General features: G+C 45.6%; 1 protein-coding gene across 5 annotated transcripts; it reads right to left on the bottom strand.

The window, feature by feature from the left end:
- Positions 1–313: 313 nt before the first annotated feature.
- Positions 314–18249, bottom strand: LOC129205595 (UDP-glucuronosyltransferase 2A2-like). 5 transcript variants are annotated; one of them, XM_054823329.1, is made up of 7 exons: positions 17412–18248; positions 14944–15592; positions 9028–9176; positions 7827–7958; positions 7320–7407; positions 6347–6566; positions 314–5052 (listed from the first exon to the last, which is right to left on the bottom strand). In XM_054823329.1, exons 1-7 carry the CDS (start codon positions 18138–18140, stop codon positions 4776–4778), a joined length of 2244 nt encoding a protein of 747 aa, XP_054679304.1. In that variant the 5' UTR covers positions 18141–18248; the 3' UTR covers positions 314–4775. The 5 variants fall into 5 exon arrangements, with proteins under 5 accessions (XP_054679304.1, XP_054679305.1, XP_054679301.1 ...); XM_054823330.1 differs by lacking the exon at positions 14944–15592 and adding an exon at positions 11200–11588 and having other exon boundaries at positions 17791–18236; XM_054823326.1 differs by lacking the exon at positions 14944–15592 and having other exon boundaries at positions 17405–18242.
- Positions 18250–19434: the final 1185 nt, after the last annotated feature.

The raw sequence follows: 19434 nt of genomic DNA, 5'->3' as shown, positions 1-19434 counted from the left end.
TCTTCAGTGTCTTCTCATGTAACAAAGCCAGATTGTAGCATTTGCTTTAAAGACCTCCAACTCCACAGCATGGAGTGCTGTAGCTGTTTTTTTATAAGCTGCAATATAGGATCGGCCACGGTGTGGCAGTTGTGGAAACAGTTGTTTTTTAGATCTGACACTAATTTGTGCTCTGTATGTTTTAGTCAACACAACTGTAGTAAAAATCTACATGCGCTAAGCAAAAAGTTTGACCTCCAAGGTGCAAGTATGTTGGGATTTTTTTAAACACTACAAGAAGTTGAACAAGAAGTTTGGGTTCCTCAAAACACTTTATTCTGCACTGAGAGGTACGCCCATTAGCAGTAGGATTAGATCAATCAGATTCAGTTCTCATACTGTGTCTAATTGGAGAAATACATCATAGACCACCTTCGTTCTTTGCTGTCTTTCTCTGCTTTATATGTGGATTCTAGAAAGAAGAGGGGCTTTTGGTTGATTTTCTTTTTTACTTTTTAAATTCAATACTAGAGAAGCCTAATTTCTCTAAGTTACAGAAAAGAAAGCACCTCCTTAAAGTGACTGCAGAGCATTTTATCTGTCCAGCTTTTCCCAGCTGTCCTGTTTCCCGAGTCCTTATCCCATTAGCCCTATCTGACCAGTGTCTAGACAGTATGCTAGGAGGCTTACTGGCCTTCTGGCAACCAAACTCATGTCTCTGCAAATCTACTTACAGAAGCTAGATGAAAGTGGTTGTTGGTGAATGAAGCTTGGTGGAGCTGTGCCTAAGGACCCAGCTCTATGAACAGTTACAGCAAAATTTTTCAGATCTGGGGCCTGAATGTCATGCTGTTCGACTTTCTGTTCACTATGCATATTTCAGTATGCATATTCCTGCATACGATCCAATCACAACCATAGGAACAGTGTACCAAAAGTTACCATGAGAAGCACTAGTCTTGTTCTAACTCTGCTTTAGTTTGGAAACAATTCACTTGAGCTTTTATAAATGTTGTAGTATGAAGAGATTTAAGCAGATGTTGAAACTATTGACAATGCTAATAAAAAAGTTAGTGTAGTGTAGGGAATTTTATTATGTAAACAAATACAACATGCTTTCTCAGCTGTTCTGTTGGAAAACAATTCTGCAGCACCCACAATAAAATTGGGGCAGGTTCTTTCTTGAGTAAACTGGCACAGCAGTGGAATAACCTTACCTAGAACAGGAGGCCTGAATGAGCATCTTTTTGGTAGGCTTTCATCAGTAAGTGCACCTTGAACAATTTCAGGAGTGCTGCATTTACTACTACTCTTATCTGAGCCAAGAGCAGCATTATTTTCCCTCTAACTTTTCAGGCAAGGCAAGTGACTGTTGCACTGTTACTTCTTTGTAAGTTCCATCTCTAGAGGTATTCCTGCATTTATCGTTTAGCATTGCTCAGAGGCATCTGGGGGTTAAGATGGACAAGTTACTGACAGGTGGTTTTCACACACGTATAGTGTTTCAGTTAGAATTATGGCCTGTGCAGGAGGACTCCAGGCATATACTGAATGGAAAAGAGAAATGCTTCTCACTAAAGTAATTTCTCTCCTGGTTTTAGGGCTCTGGTCTCCCTTCAGCCCCCAAGTAGTCAGTGCATTTGTAAAAATGGGATGATACAGGCACTTCACCAGCTGCTTGCAGCTCCCAGTTTTTCATGATCTTGGCTATTCAGATGGGTGCTTTTTAGGAGCCTGTGATCTTGGCGTCACTGTCCAATCTGGAGAGAGCTGTTCTCACAGGAGAGGCATTTTGGTTTTGAATCACCAACCCTGGGTGACATTATAGGAGAGGACAGAGTTAAGGTAAAGAGATTAGTTGCAGATTGAGGGACTCACAGTACCACATGTGGGAAGGCAGTAAGTCAGCTTCATCAGAGGCCCAACTTAAACGCCTCTATACAATTGCACATAGTGTGGGGAATAAAGAGGAGTTAGAAATGTGTGCATGCCTGCAGCACTATGATCTTGATGGCATCACAGACACTTGGTGAGATGGCCTATGACTACAGCGTTGGAATGGAAGGATACAGGCTCTTTAGGAAGGACAGGCAGGAGAGATGAGATGGGGGTGTCATCCTCTATGTCAATGATCAGCTGGAGTGCATGGAGCTCCACCTGGGGATGGATGAGGAGCCAACTGGGAACTTATGGGTCAGGATTAAAGGGAGAGCAGGGACAGGGGACACTATAGTGGGGATCTGCCGCAGGCTACTAGACCAGCAAAACTGAGTGGATGAGGCCTTCTATAGATAAATAGGAGCAGCCTCATGTTCACAAGCCCTGGTCCTCATGGGGGACTTCAACCACCCTGAGGGACAGCACAGCAGGGCATAAGCAATCCAGGAGGTTCCTGGAATGTGTTGATGATAACTTCCTTCTCCAAGTGGTAGAGGAGCCAGTGAGGAGAGGTGCCATGCTGGACCTTGTTCTCACTAACAAGGAGAGGCTGGTGGGGAATGTGAAGCTCAGGGGCAGCCTTGCTGCAGTGACTACGATGAAATGGTGGAGTTCAAGATCCTTAAGGCAGCGAGGAGGGTGCACAACAAGCTCACCACCCTGGACTTCAGGAGAGCAGACTTTGGCCTCTTCAGGGATCTGCTTGGTAGAGTGCCGTGGGACAAAGCCCTGGAGGCAAGAGGGACCCAGAAAAGCTGGTTAATGTTTAAGGATCACCTCCTCCAACCAAGCTCAGGAGCGATGCATCCCAGCAAAGAGGGAGTCGGGCAAAAACACCAGGAGGCCTGCATGGAAGAACAAGGAGCTCTTGGAGAGACTCAAACACAAAAAGGAAGCCTACAGAGGGTGGAAGCAAGGGCAGGTAGCCTGGGAGGAATACAGAGAAACTGTCCGAGCAGCCAGAGATCAGGTTAGGAAAGCTAAAGCCCTGATGGAATTAAATCTGGCCAGGGTCGTCAAGGGCAACAAGAAAAGCTTCTATAGATAAGTCAGTGATAAAAGGAAGACCAGGGAAAATGTGGGCCTTCTCCGGAATGATACGGGAGACCTGGTTACCCGGGATATGGAGAAGGCTGAGGTGCTCAATGACTTTTTTGCCTCAGTCTTCACCGGCAAGTGCTCTAGCCACACTGCCCAACTCATAGAAGGCAAAGGCAGGGACTGGGAGAATGAAGAACTGCCCACTGTAGGAGAAGGTCAGGTTTGAGACCATCTAAGGAACCTGAAGGTTCACAAGTCCATTGGCCAACATGGCTTCACTATGAGCAAATCGTGCCTGACAAATTTGGTGGCCTTCTGTGACAGGGTTACAGTGTTGGTGGATAAGGGAAGAGCAGCTGATGTCATCTACCTGGATGTGTGCAAAGCATTAGATGACATCCTTGCCTCTTAATTGAAGAGATGGATTTGATGGATGGACCACTTGGTGGATAAGGAATTGGCTGGATGGTCGCACTCAAAGAGTCGCAGTCAATGGCTCAATATCCACATGGAAATCAGTGATGAGTGGCGTTCCTCAGGGGTTAGTATAGGGACCGGCACTGTTTAACATCTTTGTCGGCGACATGGACAGTGGGATCGAGTGCACCCTCAGCAAGTTTGCCGACGACACCAAGCTGTGTGGTGCGGTCGACATGCCGGAGGGAAGGGATGCCATCCAGAGGGACCTTGACAGGCTGGAGAGGTGGGCCCGTGTGAACCTCCTGAAGTTCAACAAGGCCAAGCGCAAGGTCCTGCACGTGGGTCAGGGCAATCTCAAGCACAGCTACAGGCTGGGTGGAGAATGGATTGAAAGCAGCCCTGAGGAAAAGGACTTGGGGGTGTTGGTTGATGAGAAGTTCAACATGACCCAGCAATGTGCACTTACAGCCCAGAAAGCCAACTGTATCCTGGGCTGCATCAGGACCAGCAGGTCAAGAGAGGTGATTCTCCCCCTCTCCTCTCATGAGAACCCACCTGGAGTACTGCATCCAGCTCTGGGGTCCCCAGTTCAAGAAAGACATGGACGTGTTGGAGGGAGTCCAGAGGAGGGCCATGAAGATGATGGGGGCTGGAGCACCTCTCCTATGAGGACAGGCTGAGATTGTTGGGGTTGATCAGCCTGGAGAAGAGAAGCTTCCAGGGAGATCTAATTGCAGCCTTCCAGTATCTGAAGGGGGCCTACAGGAAAGCTGGAGGGGGACTGGTTACAAGGGCAAGTAGTGACAGGACAAGGGGTAATGGGTTGAAACTAATAGAGGGTCGATTTAGATTAGATGTTAGAAAGAAATTCTTTACTGTGAGGGTGGTGAGACACTGGAACTGGTTGTCCAGAGAGGCTGTGGATGCCCCATCCCTGGAAGTGTTCAAGGCCAGGTTGGATGGGGCTTTGGGCAACCTGGTCTAGTGGAGGGTGTCCCTGCCTGCAGCAGGGGGGTTGGAACTAGGTGATCTTTAAGGTCCTTTCCAACCCAAACTATTCTATGATTCTCTGATTCTATGAATTTCTGAAATACACCAAAATTAATTTGATAAGTTAGAGCAGCAGTTATCATTCTAGGGACCGTGTGTGATCAGCTAACAGGGTCTCAAGGGATAAAGCAACTATAATTCAATCTTATTTAGGCCAGAAGGAATTTGCTGGCTAAGCAAGCAGCTCTGCCCCACAACAGCTTTTTAGGATGACCCAGTTCAACAGGGTGCTTCATGATATGCCTCGCTTAAAGCATATCCTAATAATTTTATTCACTAAGGAATGTGCATAAATGTCTTGCTGAATCAGCCTAGGAGAAGAAAAAGTGCTGATGAGAAGAAGCTGTCTATTCTTTCTTCCTCTTTGCAATCCTGCCACATCTCCTACAGCAAAATAAGCAGCATTTGACAAGAACGAAGACAGCAATGGCTACACAGGTGAACAAGAATGCCAGAACATCCAGGCAGTGGTACTGGTACCAGGTAAGATGGTGAGCAGCTGGTCTCAAGTGCTTTGCTCCTTTGTGACGCATGACAAATTCAATCCAGAAGACAGCTCTGTCCAGAGGCTTAACTGGCTGGTCGTGGTGTATCTTGGATAACCTTAGAGCATTTTCCTTATAGCTGAGGAAAAAAAAGAAGAAACCAAGGAGATTTGTCACTGATTCCTGAAAAAACACATTCAGCACCTGGCAGTCCTCTTGAGGAAGGTAGAAAGCCCTGCTTTTACTTTCATCAATGTTGTTTAAATATTTTTGAAACTGGCCCAATTTACTCCTGTCTGCATAAAATTGGGTTATGAACAGTAATAGGGAAAGCCAATCTCTTACAAAGAAAAGTTACTCAAAATTATTCCAGATACTCCTTTTAAAAAAGCAGCATGGAAACATTTGCAGTGTTTTCTGTGCCAATATAATACAGCGTGCTGGTTTTGTCTGGGATAGAGTTAATTTTCTTCACAGTAGCTAGTATAGGGTTATGTTTTGTATTTGTGATGAAAACAGCGTTGATAACAGAAGGATGCTTTAGCTACTGCTGAGCGGTGCTTACACAGTGTCAACGCCTTTTCTGCTTCTCACACTGACCTGGCAGTCAGTAGGCTGGGGGTGCACAAGAAGTTGGGAGGGGACACAGCTAGGAAAGCTCACCCCAACTGACCAAAGGGATATTCCATACCATATGATGTCATGCTCAGCAATAAAACTAAGAGGGAGGTTGGCAGGAGGGGTGCGTGCACTGGGTTTTATCTGGGTCTTTGGATGCCTGGTCATCATCCAGGTTGTTATAGATCATGTCCACCACAGCACATTCCTTCGGATACTGGATACCTCCATCCATGTTGGTCCGTTTGCTTTGGGAATTTGCACGTTCTTCCTTGAAGGGATACCTGTCCTTCACACTTCACAGGAGTTGCTGCCAAAGACGGAGGACTTGTGCCTTTTTTCCAGTCCCTTTGTCAATGGCCTTATCCTTAGCAAGGGATCCTTACCCTCTGATTCCTGACTGATAGGTACAGTAACCTAAGGATATTGGTAACTCAGGGGTAGGAGAAAGAATTGTGGCTACAGAGTAGACATAACACAACTAGAATGGTCACCCAGAACCTCGAGAGGATTTATACTAGCAGAGAACAAGTAAGAGACAGAGAGAGCAGAAAGCTGTCTCAGGAGCTGCTTTGGGCTTTCCAAGAACTACTTTTCTCAAAGGGATCATAAAACATAGTATAAGGAAAATCAAATTACTGATCTCTTCTTTCTGAGAAATGCGGATTCTCAGAAATGAAAGATGATTTTCATCTGAAACCCAAACTCCAGCTACTCAATTTTTTTGATTCCCAGAAGAACCAGCAGAATTTCTCACATCAGCAGCCCAAGATTTTAATAACCTCATCCTACTGTAAGGCAAGAACAAAACTCACGTGGAATTGTTAATGACTGTATTCAGTGCATCAACTAGGTCCTGTGTCTTCATTGTGCTGAAATCCAGCTCAACTGCAGCTCCCTTTGCCCTCATGTGAGCAATGTTGTCATGCTGGTCGGCAAACATGGGAATCCCAACCATTGGGATCCCATGGTAGATAGCTTCATAGATCCCATTGGTCCCACCATGAGTAATAAATGCTTTTGCCAAGGGATGGCCTGGAACAGGGAAGGAGAGGCACATGTAAGAGCAGCTGTGGCAGATGGCGTTCACTGGGATGTGAGCACTGCAGACTACCTGAGCAAATGCACTGTTCCCTGAGAAGGGAACAGCCCTGACCTCTGGATCAGCATCAGAGCTTGCACACTTAGCTTTCACACATACTTATTTTAATGCAATGTATGAATCAGCATGTTCCTCCAGACTGCCCCAGAGTTACTTCAGCCCTTCTGCTTTTGTGCAGTTATAGTTTTTACATGGTGTCAGGTTCACAACAGCCCCCTGCTACAGACTTGCTTAGGTCAAGCATTTTGAAGAATGAGCCTTGGAGATTAAGTGCAGAGGCCAAATCCAGCTACAGAGTACATGTCTACTTTGATACTTACTCCTGCCTACAGCTGGTTCTTATCCCTTCCAGACAATTGCCACTTAGCTCTGTAAGATAGAGGCTTTTGTTTTGGAGATCCATCTTTATAGCTAAGTTCAAGTTGCTGCCTTCTTGAACCACTGCTCCCTACTCCCTTGACAGCCTGTCTGTATCTTCCATGGTTCTTGTACAGCCACTCACCTTAAGGTCAAAAGCAGGCTAGGAAATTAAGGCTCTAAGAGCAAACCTCTGCTGCTTAAGGTGTGAAACTAATTGTAGCCACAAGTGTTATGTGGTTCTTTTGCCTGAATAAGCCATTTTAGTGGGAAAACAAGGAAACAGTTTTTCCAAGGGTGCAATGCATCCCAGATAGAATCAGTCTCACCAAGCAGGTCATTTTGGGGTATCCAGTCATAAATCCTGGTGTTGGAGCCCAGAGTTTCTGGTTTTTTCCCTTTGTAGCGCCAGAGGACCTTGAACAAAGGAAGAATAAGATAAACATAGTGCATGTGATGTACCCTTCTGTATTGTTACATGTAACGTAGGGCTTTATCTCAAACCCACGTACCTTTTCCCAGTAATTCAAATAGCTTTAGCTCCACTTTAACTCTGATTAGTTAGTATTTGCTCATTATAAAAATGTTATAGAGTGATTGTTAGACTTTGGCCTATTGACACGCCTCCACGTCATTTGGTTCAGAAAAGGAGAAACACCACAACTCCCCATAAAGTGACTCAGCAGTCTGCCTCTGCAGAACCCAGCTTCCCGGCTGTGGCACATCCAGCAGAGATGCAGATAAAAATCAGGCCAGTCCAAACGTAAAAGGCTCACTTAAGGCAATAGGAATGAAAAAAACAAGGCACGTTGGTTTAGACTTGAAAGGAAACTCACCTTTTGTGGAAGCTGGCTGAGGGCTCTGGCAATCAAATTACTTTTTTCATCAGTTAGGTTGTGGACCATCGACCCAAGAGAGAATACCACAATGCCGTGTTCCCCTGAGCTCTGAACAAATTCTTCCATTTCCTAGGAGAGGCAGGAATCATACTAAGAGTAATTATGTACTGCAGATTACGCAGATTTCTGTAAACAAAGAGCATAACTTTTTTAGATTATCAAGGAAATTATCATGATGTATGAGCACCTCCGCTGACAGAAGGGCATTACAAAGATAGACCTGGCCCTGTGCAAAACAGTTTCTCCCCAAGAAGGAGCAGGACAAGTTGAGACAGGTGACAGAAGCTTTGACTATGTGAAAGCAAGTCAAGCAGTTTCAGGACACCTTTCTCTCAGAGCACAAGCAGCAGGAATGGATCCTGGCACTGGCGTGAGAGGGCCATACCCTGTGACACCCTCCCTAGCACAGTCATGGTTCTTGGATTTTCCTGGAACAAGCACTTTGCATTTCACAGCTTTGCAGGAATGGACAGTGCTACAGGGGAGCAGGAAGAAAGTTAGAATGTTTCTTTTAGTAGACAACTTGCACTGAAAATACCTTACCTCCTCTAAGGCTCCTACAGGAGTGATAATCTAGATCAGAGCTTGTTGTGTTGCCATCATAACTATCTGGGAGTTTCAAATTGCACCTGAATATTGCCAGTCAGCAGAGCACAGGCTGGAGATGCTGAGTGTTTTACTCCCTTTAAGATGTCTTAAACTAAGCAACAATAGAGAAAGTGTTTACCATTATTCTCTTTCTGCAAGTCTTGACTCCATTTTGTCTAAGGAATTTCTCCTGTCACAGTGCTTTTTTGTGTCAGGTATTTCAATGTTATCATGGGCTGCAAGTCTGTATCTTAGAATTAAGTCTTACAGTTAACTACTCTGAGGTAGCACCTGTTTTTCCTAAAACAAACACTCTGTTCCCACCTGCCGACCTCAGCTATCCTCCTTTAAGACAGCAGGCTGTAAACCCAGCCCTCAGTTTGCACAAGTACAGATTGCTAAAATAGCTCCTTACTCCCCACCGGCAGCAGAGCATCATCTTTAAGAATGAGGTTTCTCAGGACATGGCTTGCACGGCTGATCAGGGAGATAAACAGTTTTTGTTCTGCTGGGCAAAGTGCCAGCCAACACCAGAACAAAATTGGGATACCTTTGGTAATGGCTTTGCAGGCTGGCAATGAAGTCCTCCAACGAATTCAAAGTTGGGCAGGAAAGGGCGTGGAAATTCAAAATCCCAGTATGTTCTGATTAACCATATCTCTGCTTTACCCATCGTCTCACACAGGGTTGTGGGCCTTCCTATGGACAAGGTACAAGGGGTTTACAACACACACGGGAGTGGTCTTGTTTGCTGTAGATTGCAAAATAGGAGCCTTACCTTTGTCTTTTGGCACTCCTTGTCAGTGTAATCTATCAAATCATGCACGAAATGAAAACAGGGACAAATCCAGACCTATTCCTTGCCCTGTCCTGTTTTTGGCCTCGGCAGGTTGCCAAAAATAAGGCAATACAATCTTTAAAAGGATCTTGGATCTTCAGGATGAATTTAGAGCGGTACAAGAGTAAGTGGGAAGCATTTAGTTTCTGTGGTACAGAACTGCAGTTCTTGTACCACTGAAAGACTTCATTACCTGTGCTTGTAATAAAGACGCACTTTGGGGAAGAGAACAATCACAGAAAATTCAGTTCCAAATTAAAAAATAAAAAAAAGAAGAATTGCAAAGTGATGATCACCAGTCAGGAAGGAGTAAAGTTTTCAAACAAAGTTCTGTGGCATTTTTCAAATGGTGACTCAGTCAGTGGCTGCTCAGACTACTATAAAAGACATGTACAGCCATCTCTACTTCTCCTGGGGACTGGGTCAGCTCCTTCTGACACATATTGGGAAAATTTGGCCAAATCCATAGGTGCTTTGAATGTAATTTTATGCAAAATCCAATGTCTCTAGAAATCCATCTATAGAAAAAAAATTCCATTGGGTAAAACTGTTTTATAGCTTCCCATTTGGAAAAATACATATTCTCAGGTACATGTTGCAAGTTGTCTTTGCATTATTTTCCCCACAAAGTGGAACTGAGGAGTAAAACGGTTAGAAGTGTTGGTAAATGATTGTCCAAAGCCAGCCTAATGCAAGCAGGAACCAAGGAATATAAGCAGCAAGATAAAAATTATCTGTAGGGCATCTTCTTATACTACTTGATCAGTGTTACAATTTACACCAGTAATTTTTTTTTTATTTTAAGTAAAGAGCAATGAGTCAGTTTCAAAGTTACTAGAGTGAAAATTAAGCCTGCATTACAAGTAGAGTGATATAAAGGTGTAATTAAGTCTTATGTGGTATTAAAAAAAAAAATCCAGGGAGAAGGGACTAGTTTGCAGAGCACAGAGGCATTCTTGAGAAACACAGGAAGAGAAGAGATTGGAGGGCAACAGAGTAGATGCCCTTGTTCTTGCTGTTCACTCATTACCTGCCTGAACATAGATATTCTGTACAAGATTCAAAGTCCATTGAACTGAAAGGTCTCTTTAGTAGACTTTGAATCAAGCCTGAATTGTACTAGGTTGGAACAAGAATTTCAGGTATGTATGTATTTTAAGGAGACTATTTCAAACTCTGAATGGTGGATGAAAGGGAAAGGTGACAGTTCTTAGCAGTTATTATTAGAGAATATGAACTCATGCTTAGCATCCTGTACTACGCAGGGTTGCAAGATGATACCTCCAGATGATGCATGCAATATGAATGAAGGGTGTTTTTCTTGCTCTGCAGTTGTCCAGAGACAGCCAGTGTTCCTAGTTACAACAAGGTTAACTCCATCCCTTTGTTGTCAGTGGAGCTGTCTGCAGTGTTCTGCACTTAGTTAAGGAATGATTTTGCCTTCCAGTCTTTATCTGCTACCATCTTAATTGTAAAGTGCCTGTCATCAAGATAAAGAGGCAACTGTCCTCTGAAAGCACTAAAATGAGCATACAGCTCACTGCAAGAGCTCACCAGCGGTATCATCATTGACAAAAATTAGAACTATGTACTCTAAAGACCCACAAGAGGAACTAGAGCAAGACTGCACTGGCGTCTGTTAGACTAGACCAGACCAGACCTAAAAGGGAAAGCACAGCCTCCATGTGACCAAAACAAGATTACCATCTCTGCTGGCCATTGAGAAAGTATTTTGAGACAACAGCATTGAGGTCCCAAAACATTCAAAAGATTACCATCTCTGCTGGCCATTGAGAAAGTATTTTGAGACAACAGCATTGAGGTCCCAAAACATTCAAAATCACAACCTATGCAAGAGGAGAAGCCACTCAACAGCTGCCTTACCTAAGACATTAGTGTAGTACCAATCCCATTCGTCTTGCCAAAACTTCAAGAAAAATAAATCTGTGTAAAAGTAAAAGAGGAAGTTCTGTAGTCTTTCCATGAAGGACATCTGGTCTGTCATCCCCCTCGTGCTAGCAGGCACATAAGAAGGTGGGGATGGGAGCCCACCGCACAGTCGCTCTACTGCATTCCCTTCAGAGAAGCGGAAGCTGTAGACAAAAGGTATTGCTAGGATTTCTGCTACGAGCTCCCCGCCTACAGACAGGGGGTCAGCTATCAGAACATCAAACTTGGCTTGCTGCAGCTTTGCTATCAGCTGAGGGTTCATCACCAAGGTGTCACAGGTCTGCCTTGACATATTGGTAAAGGCTTCCAGGTCCTCTTTCATCCTCCACATGATCTCCCAGGGGGAGAAATTAGAGACCTCATTAATCCAGAAATTGAGGAAGTCCTCCATGATAGCATGCAGGGTCTTCTGGGTAAAGGGGACTTGCAGGACCTCAAAGGTGAAGGGAGAGGAGGTGTCTTGGTAGTTGATGAGCAGATTGCTTGAGGGCACCAGCACAGTCACTTCATGACCCCGGACAACGAGCTCTTCCAGCAGCACTTTCACATTGATCCAGTGACTTGCATCGGTGGGCCAGACCACCACCTTCCCACACAAGCCAGTGCTCCAGCAGCACGCGCAGGCCCAGAGGAGCCAGGGGAACCTTGGCCCCATCATCTCAGCAGTCCATGTACAACTCCAGTCTGACTGAGCTGGAAGTTCACTGCTCCAGCATGTAAGCACTTTAGAGCCAGCCAATAAAAGTGAGATCCACTTAGTGCCAAGCTTGGCAAGAGGGCATATCAGAACACAAAAAAACACTCATGGGAGGTCTGGGCAAACAGCAAATCCTGTTCTGGAGTCCCATGCAGAGCCACAGCTGATCTCGAAATGACAGCAACTCCTGTTTCTGCTCACTACAAAGTGCATTTCACAGCATGTGAAAACCAGAAGCCCTTTCCCTCTGTTGTGGTTTAATCTTGATAGGCAGCTAAGCACCACAGAGCCTCTCACTCGCCCACAGTAGGAGGCGAAAAGAATCAAAAGAGCAAAAGTTAGAAGACTCATGGGTTGAAATAGAGCCAGCTTCATAAGCAAAAACTAAAAACCAAGAAAAACAAGTAATGCATAAAGAACGATTTCGCACCACCAACCAACCAATGCCCAGCCAGTCCCTGAGTAACAGTGGCCCTGGCAGACTTCCCTCCCCAGCTTTTTTTGCTGAGCACAACATCACATGGTATGGGATATCCCTTTGGTCACTTGGGGTCAGCTGTCCCAGCTGTGTCGCCTCCCAACTCCTTGTGCACCCACAGCCTACTTGCTGGGAGGAGCAGTGTGAGAAGCAGAAAAAGCCTTGATGCTGTATAAGCACTGCTCACAGTAACTAAAGCATCTCCGTGTTATCAACACTGTTTTCATCACAAATCCAAAATACAGGCCTGTGCAAGCTACTATGAAGAAAATCAATTCTATTCCAGCCAAAATCAGTATACTCCATACCAGATCTTCAAGCAGGAGCTCAGGCTAGGGAAAGTACATGAGCAGCCCATGGGACTTTTTTGACAGCTACAGGATGAATCCTATCTTATCACTTGACTGCAACCTAGATTTGCTTCTTTGCCCTGTGAGAACCAGCCTACCTGTGAAGCTGGTTACAATTTTTATCTCCTCATTTACTAGGTGCAATATGTCCTGCAGGGCTTCAGAACTAACCCTCTGGGTGCTCTAGTTCTGTCCTCTTTATAACCTGGTAGACATGACTCCAGCATCAGGCCACCCAAGGAGAGAAATGGGAGGAGGTGAGGAGCACAGGTTTTGCTCATCTTGCTGCTTCTGTGCCTTCTCTTGGGAAGATGCTGCAAACTGGCATCAGTGTATCCATATCATGTAGTCCAGGACAGATACTGCCAAGACAAGAGACCTGACTTCTTCTCTTGACTGTATCCTGCAGATGTAGTGGAGATGCTTGGTGCTACTGATGTGTTCAGGGAAAAGAACAGGCAGCTGCTCTCTCCTGAGCAGAGGGTGAATGAGGCTCAGACTGAGTCTAAACATGGCCTGAGCACTCCTGCAGGAGCTCAGCACCGCCACATGAGCTCCCCTCACTAGACTGACAGTGGAGCAAGCAGTCTTTCATCATGCTTCAATGTCATCACTTGAAAAAGCCTTTAGGTAGCTCTAGGAAAGCAACTAGAATAATAAGAACCCTGAAGAGGATTTTCGAGGGAGAAAGAGAAGGTGCATGCATACATGCAGGAGCTGGGACATTGCCGCATTTCTGTGAGATGCTTACCCCTTCCTTTCACACCTCCTTCAGGACTGGATACACCCCAGATCAAAACATATCACAGTCAGGGTAAAGAACAGCTAAACTAACACAGCTAGCAAAACAGGTATTACACATGGACCCTTAAATGCTGAACCCCACGTTTAACAATAAAAAAGACAACACAAGATCCAGGCAGCTCTGAGGCTTACACCACAGGAGATGAGCAAACCATGCTTCTGTCAGCACAAGATTCTCTAGTCTCTGTCAAACATGATAAGCAACACAAGTAAACACACAGCTAGGTGCTCTAATAGTAGGATATCTTAACAACAGCTCTCTTAGCAGAATTACACCCTAACAGTGAAATATAAATAAAAACACTTAAAGTCTCATTGAAACAATATCCATTTTATATTAGGACAAGGGGTAATGGGTTTAAGCTAAAGGACGGTAGATTTAGATTAGATGTTAGAAAGAAATTCTTTACTGTTAGAGTGGTGAGGTACTGGAACAGGTTGCCCAGACAGGCTGTGGAGGCCCCCTCCCTGGAAGTGTTCGAGGCCAGGTTGGATGGGGCTTTGGGCAACCTGGTGGAGGGTGTCCCTGCCCGCAGCAGGGGGTTGGAACTAGATATCTTTGAGGTCCCTTCCAACCCAAACCATTCTGTGATTCTATGATTCTGTGATTCTATGATTCTATGATTCTATGATTTATCTGCCCACCAGCAATGCATGTATGTTTACCCTGTTTCCTTTTGAGCATTACAATAATCACTTAGAGCAAAAATGTGAAAATAATTATGCAGCTATTATTTAAAAAAGAAAAAAACCTTAGAGATAAATACATCTTCTTTTTCTTTTAGACACTTCCAGAAAAGCAAAGAACCTTGTCTCTGCTGAGGGCCTTTTATCCTGCAAATTGGGGCTCAGCTGCTCTCCCAAGCCTTTAAAAGACCAGAGGCGGCCATTATCTCTCATTTTGAGATAAGCTAGCAAGCAAGAAGGGTGCTAGGGGAAAAAAAGTAGTGGTGTTGTAGAGCTTTCCAAAACCCATTTTTTATTTCTACTTCAAAAGGTTTAATTCAGTAGTAGTTATTGGTGAGTTTATAATATTATTTTGCTGTTCTTAGTGTTTGTTATGATTCATCTATGAATATGCCTGATGAGGTCTGTTTCAAGTGGCTTTAGCACCACTTTACCTATCCTAGAAGTACTTGTATGGACTTAGCTGTACTAGTATAGCAGGTCAGGATTAACAGGTAACATTTGTACTTGCCCGGATTGTTTGATTTGACACAAGAATTTTGGAGGAAGGAGAGTGAGTGCAGGGCTGTCTTGCTCCTAATTTGTGCCTTAACCTCCAGGATCTGAGTATTTACTCTTGTGTGTACAGCAGATGTAATTTCTGGAAGTAAGAGCAGCCTTACCTAAAACATCGCTGTAGTACTGATCCCAGCTTCCCCAGAGAAGGTAATGATATACGATATCCTGCACATTGTAGAAGAAGAGGTTTTTTAGCCTTTCCAGGAAGGACATCCTATCTGTTAGGTGGCTTAGGGTGGCTGGTACGTAGGAAGGAGGTGCTGGGAGTGTCCCACAGAGCCGCTCCACCGTGTTGCCTATGGAGAACCGAATGGTGTACACGAAGGGGATACCCAGCTTCTCGGCAAACAGCTCCCCACTGGGTACCAGTGGGTCTGCCAAGAGGACATCGAAGTTGGATGCCTTCAGTCTCTCCAGCAGCGCCTCATTCTTCAGGACTTCGTCACAAATTATTTTGGTTACGTTCTCCAGCTTGTACATCAGTTGAGATACCTTGTAAATACTTTCCCAGACAGGTAGCGCTCTCTCCTGGTAAAACCAAAAATAGAAACCTTCTTCCAGAAAGGAAGCCATCTCCTTTTTGGTGATCGGCACCTCAACCACCTCAAACTGGAAGGGTGAGGGCTGTGTAGGGTTGAGGATGAGGAAGCACGAAGGCAGCAGCACAGTCACGTCGTGGCCCCGGACCACAAGCTCCTGGAGTATGTACTCCATGTTCAGCCAGTGGCTGTTGTCAGCCGGCCAGACCAACACCTTCCCCCCGGATCCCCAGCCCAACACAGCCAGCAGCCACAGCACCGCCACCTCCTTCCCAGCCATAGCCTGCCCTGCGTGTCAATGTCCCCGTGGCCTTCCTTTGCCGGGAGCAGCAGCGCTCCCAGGCTGGGCTGGGCATGCGTGACACTGCTTTGCTCCTGGAGGGCAGGGAGCCGAGGTAGCTGGTGTGAAATCCTGTCCTGGATAATGGCATGTTTTCCTGGAGGAAAAGGTGACTAGGATGAGCTGGCCCCATCTGGTGGTAAATAGCTTGCTGAAGCTGGAAGATGTACTTCCTCTGGAGCAGCGGGAGGAGCTGTCAGCCCTGGGGGGCTCAGTCCAGTGAGGATTGTGTCCTGCTGGTCATCCCGGCCCTCCTGCCTAACTACAGTCTCTATGTTACTTGTTTGGTAGAAGAGGTGAATTTTTCATTCTTCTGGCTCCTTGAAGCATGGCTGGGTATACAGTGAAGATGTTCACCCACTGCGTGGGCACCCTTTTGCTTTATAAAGCCACTGGGCATCTGTTCACAGAGCACTTAAGGTGGTGATCCAGGGCTGCAGCTAAAAAGTTGCGTCTCACAGTGGAAGAAACTACACAGCAAGTGACTCCAGTGTCAGAGTAAGACTGTCCTCATGTGAACTTGTCTCTTCCAGAGCATGCATCGCGGGATGCCAGAGCCGGTAAGTGATGGTGTGGGCTGTCCTGCCTGTCACTAGGTGCCAATTATGTACTATAAGTTGAACCAGAAAATCTGTTAAACAGTTTTATTTATGGTAAACCTTCTGATGTACAACTAAGAAATAATGTAGTCCTCCTCACTGTGCTAAAAATCATCATTACTGGGCTTCTGCCCAGCTCTGTTATGCAATGTTTTCCTAATGTTGTTGTGCAAGACTTTTGTTATGGCTTCCGTGCTGCCTAGAGCATCCTTTCCAGGATGCAAACAAGGGCGATGGAAGCAGTTGGGCTATGAGGAGCCAAGCTGAGATACCCCATCTGCTGTGCACATGACAACAGTTGGGTGTACTTGTGGAGTCCTGCAGCATGCACGTATTTGCAGGCAATTGAACCCTGAATGATTTTCAAGTGCTCTTTTTTGTGAGCTCAATGTGAGGTTAGTAAAAATGGTATGTTGAACACGTGATTAATACTACATAAACATATTTTTCTACATACTCAAGACAGTCCAGAAGAAAAACCTGCAGAGGAAGATTTGCTGCTGTTTGGTTGTGGGTGGAGGATATGTTTTAAATAAAACTTGCTTTGTGCAGAGAGGATTGGTTTCATATGACCAGTGATGTAAGTGAAGTCTCTATTACAAAGCCATGATGCATTTCAGTATTGCTGCTGAGGGTGGCAGAGTTGGCTTGTAATTCACCAGCTCCCTCTTCCTTGTTATGATACTGTGAATTAGGAAAACAGCTCTGTTCCTGGCCACTTTCTGTACAAGCGGTCATTGGGCAGGGAAATGTGCAAGCTGAGCTCCCTTGCTGAGGGCCCTATGTGGTGTGGAAGTCGTTTCAACCTCCACATTAAAAATAATTATGGCAAAAGTCAAACCCATCAATTGGCTTGACCACCAATCCCTGTCTCAATGCAATGGCATAGCAGCACAGCACCCTGACAAGGGGGCGGGTGCAAGTGATGGACTCTGGTGGCTCATTCCCTTTTCCACACAGGGACATAATGACAAACTTCTTGCTGACATCGCTCAGACCTTGACTTTGCCACCCTGCCAGGTTCCTAGCTCTGCAGGTCGTAAGGCGGGAGGCTGCGTAATGAGAAGTGAAGTAGCAGAAGGCTTACCTAAGACCTTGCTGTAGTAGACATCCCATTCTCCCCAATAGCTCTGGAAAACATAGTCTTGCAGGTGGTAAGACATGATGTTTTTTATTCTCTCACCAAAGGACATGCAGTCAGTGAGCTCAGACAGGGCTGCGGGCGCATAGGATGGTGGGGCTGGGATCTTGCCGCAGTGCCTCTCCACGGTGGAGGCCGGGGAGAAGCGCAAGGAGTAGATGAAGGGGATGGCCAGCTTGAGAGCCAGCAGGTCCCCGCAGAGGGTCACCGGGTCTGACAGCAGCAGGTCATAGCTAGACCCCTGCAAGTGGGCCATCAGTTCTTGGTTGGTTAGCACCGCGTCGCACATCAGCCTGTTCATCTGGTGCCAGTTTTTGGACAGTTTTCCCAGCTCCTTGTAAAACTGCCAGAAGGTCAAGGTGGTTGGCCTGTTATTCAGCCACAGTGCCACTACATCCTCAATCAGGTTCTCCACAGTGTCTTTCTTGAAGGGCACATTATAGACCTCAAACTTCTCTGCGGCCTCAGCCCTGGGTTTAATGAAGAGGGATGCGTTGGATACCAGGACAGTAACGCTGTGCCCGCGGTGGGTGAGCTCCTGTATAACTATCTTCACGTTCAGCCAGTGGCTGCCTTCCGTTGGCCAGACCAACACATTCCCGCAGAAGACAGACCCTAGAAGACTGACCTGAAACAGGAGCAGCTGGAGGTATTTCTTAGAACCAGTGACTTTCGTGGCCATGGCAGGATTAAGGACCAGATAGCCTGGGAGTTTTCCCTTCCGGTTGGGAGTGCTGCACCTCTGTGTTGTGTTTGATGGATCTTTACTAGCACTCTTAGCAAATGGAAGAGTTTGCAGTTGCACAGGTGGGGCCTTTAAAACTGATGTTTAGTCTCAGGTCTGAAAAGACAGAAAAGGATGTTTGGTGATCCACTTTTCTGCCTTCTACCCTGTTAGTTTCCCCCAGAGGGAGCTCCTTTCCCTGGTTAGCAGGGTGGCAGCAATCCCCACTGCTGCCAAAGGTCTGCCTTCAAGCTACTCTCTTTGCACAAGAAGAATTTGATCCTTTATTTTTTTATACCTTTTGTAGTTTTTCTGAGGAAGTCTTACCATGAAATAAAAGCAAATAACAGTGGGTCTCTGCTTGCTGTCTAATTACTGGATCAGTAAATGCTGGCAGATTTACTGTAAGTATTAGAAAATAAGTGGCACTGCTGCCAACACTGCAGAAATACTGAGATTTGCTGGAGAATGTATGACCACATCTGCTTTTAAAAATCCCTGTTTTCAATTGCAACAGCCGTGGCATCTGTATACTGTAATGTTTCTATTACTTATGGCAGCAAACCTACCTGTACTTCAAGATATATTTCTCTTACTGTGAGAGTTTCCCAGCTTTCTCCACCTTGCTTTCCAGAAGCAGCACAGAGGCTTACTTAGCTGACAGGCAGCAGTGCTACAGGAGTGCTTGCTTGAAGATATTGCTAGACTTGGGGCAAGAGCCCTGGGCAACACAAGGTGGGACTAGCAGTGGCAAATTATACCGTAGGCATCATTATGCCTCCTCAACCCTTCTACAGCCATGTCCCTGCTGGTAAATAATATGTATTACTGACAGTCACACCCCAGCCCCTGCGGAGAGCCACCGCATCTCCAGGCTTCACTATTGATTCAAGTCCATCTTTACAGAGGAAGAAACTGCCAAGTGAGCCAATCCCCTGGATGCCAACTCTGATGCTCAAAAAAATCACTTGCGTTGCACCCATGAACCAGCGATGCCAGAGGCAGACTAAAGAAGGACAGACCACAGAGTACATTTAAGTGGCTGACTTGGAAGTGGCATCCTTTTTCAAGGTGAGATGTTAGAAGTGCTGATGTTTTCCATGCCGAGAGAAGGCAGCAAATCCTTCATTTGGGTGATGATAATGCCAATAATGTAGCTGGTTCTGGTTCTGACATGTGACAGGTAGATTCTGACTGTTCCTAGACAACTCTTTACCCAGGGAACTCATTGCTACTGTCTGGGGCACATCAC

The sequence above is a fragment of the Grus americana genome, chromosome 4, assembly GCF_028858705.1.
Source record: "Grus americana isolate bGruAme1 chromosome 4, bGruAme1.mat, whole genome shotgun sequence".
Classification (NCBI taxonomy): domain Eukaryota; kingdom Metazoa; phylum Chordata; class Aves; order Gruiformes; family Gruidae; genus Grus; species Grus americana.
The sequence above is the reverse complement of the archived record's forward strand: the minus strand, read 5'-3'. Positions and strand labels throughout refer to the sequence as shown.

Coding starts and splice junctions, on each gene's coding strand:
- LOC129205595 (XM_054823329.1), bottom strand. CDS start 18,140: ATGGCCACGAAAGTCACTGGTTCTAAGAAATACCTCCAGCTGCTCCTG. Junction 9,177..14,943: donor GTACTACAGCGATGTTTTAG/GTAAGGCTGCTC, acceptor CCTTGTCCATAG/GAAGGCCCACAACCCTGTGT. Junction 7,959..9,027: donor CTGCAAAGCCATTACCAAAG/GTATCCCAATTT, acceptor TGCCTCTCCTAG/GAAATGGAAGAATTTGTTCA.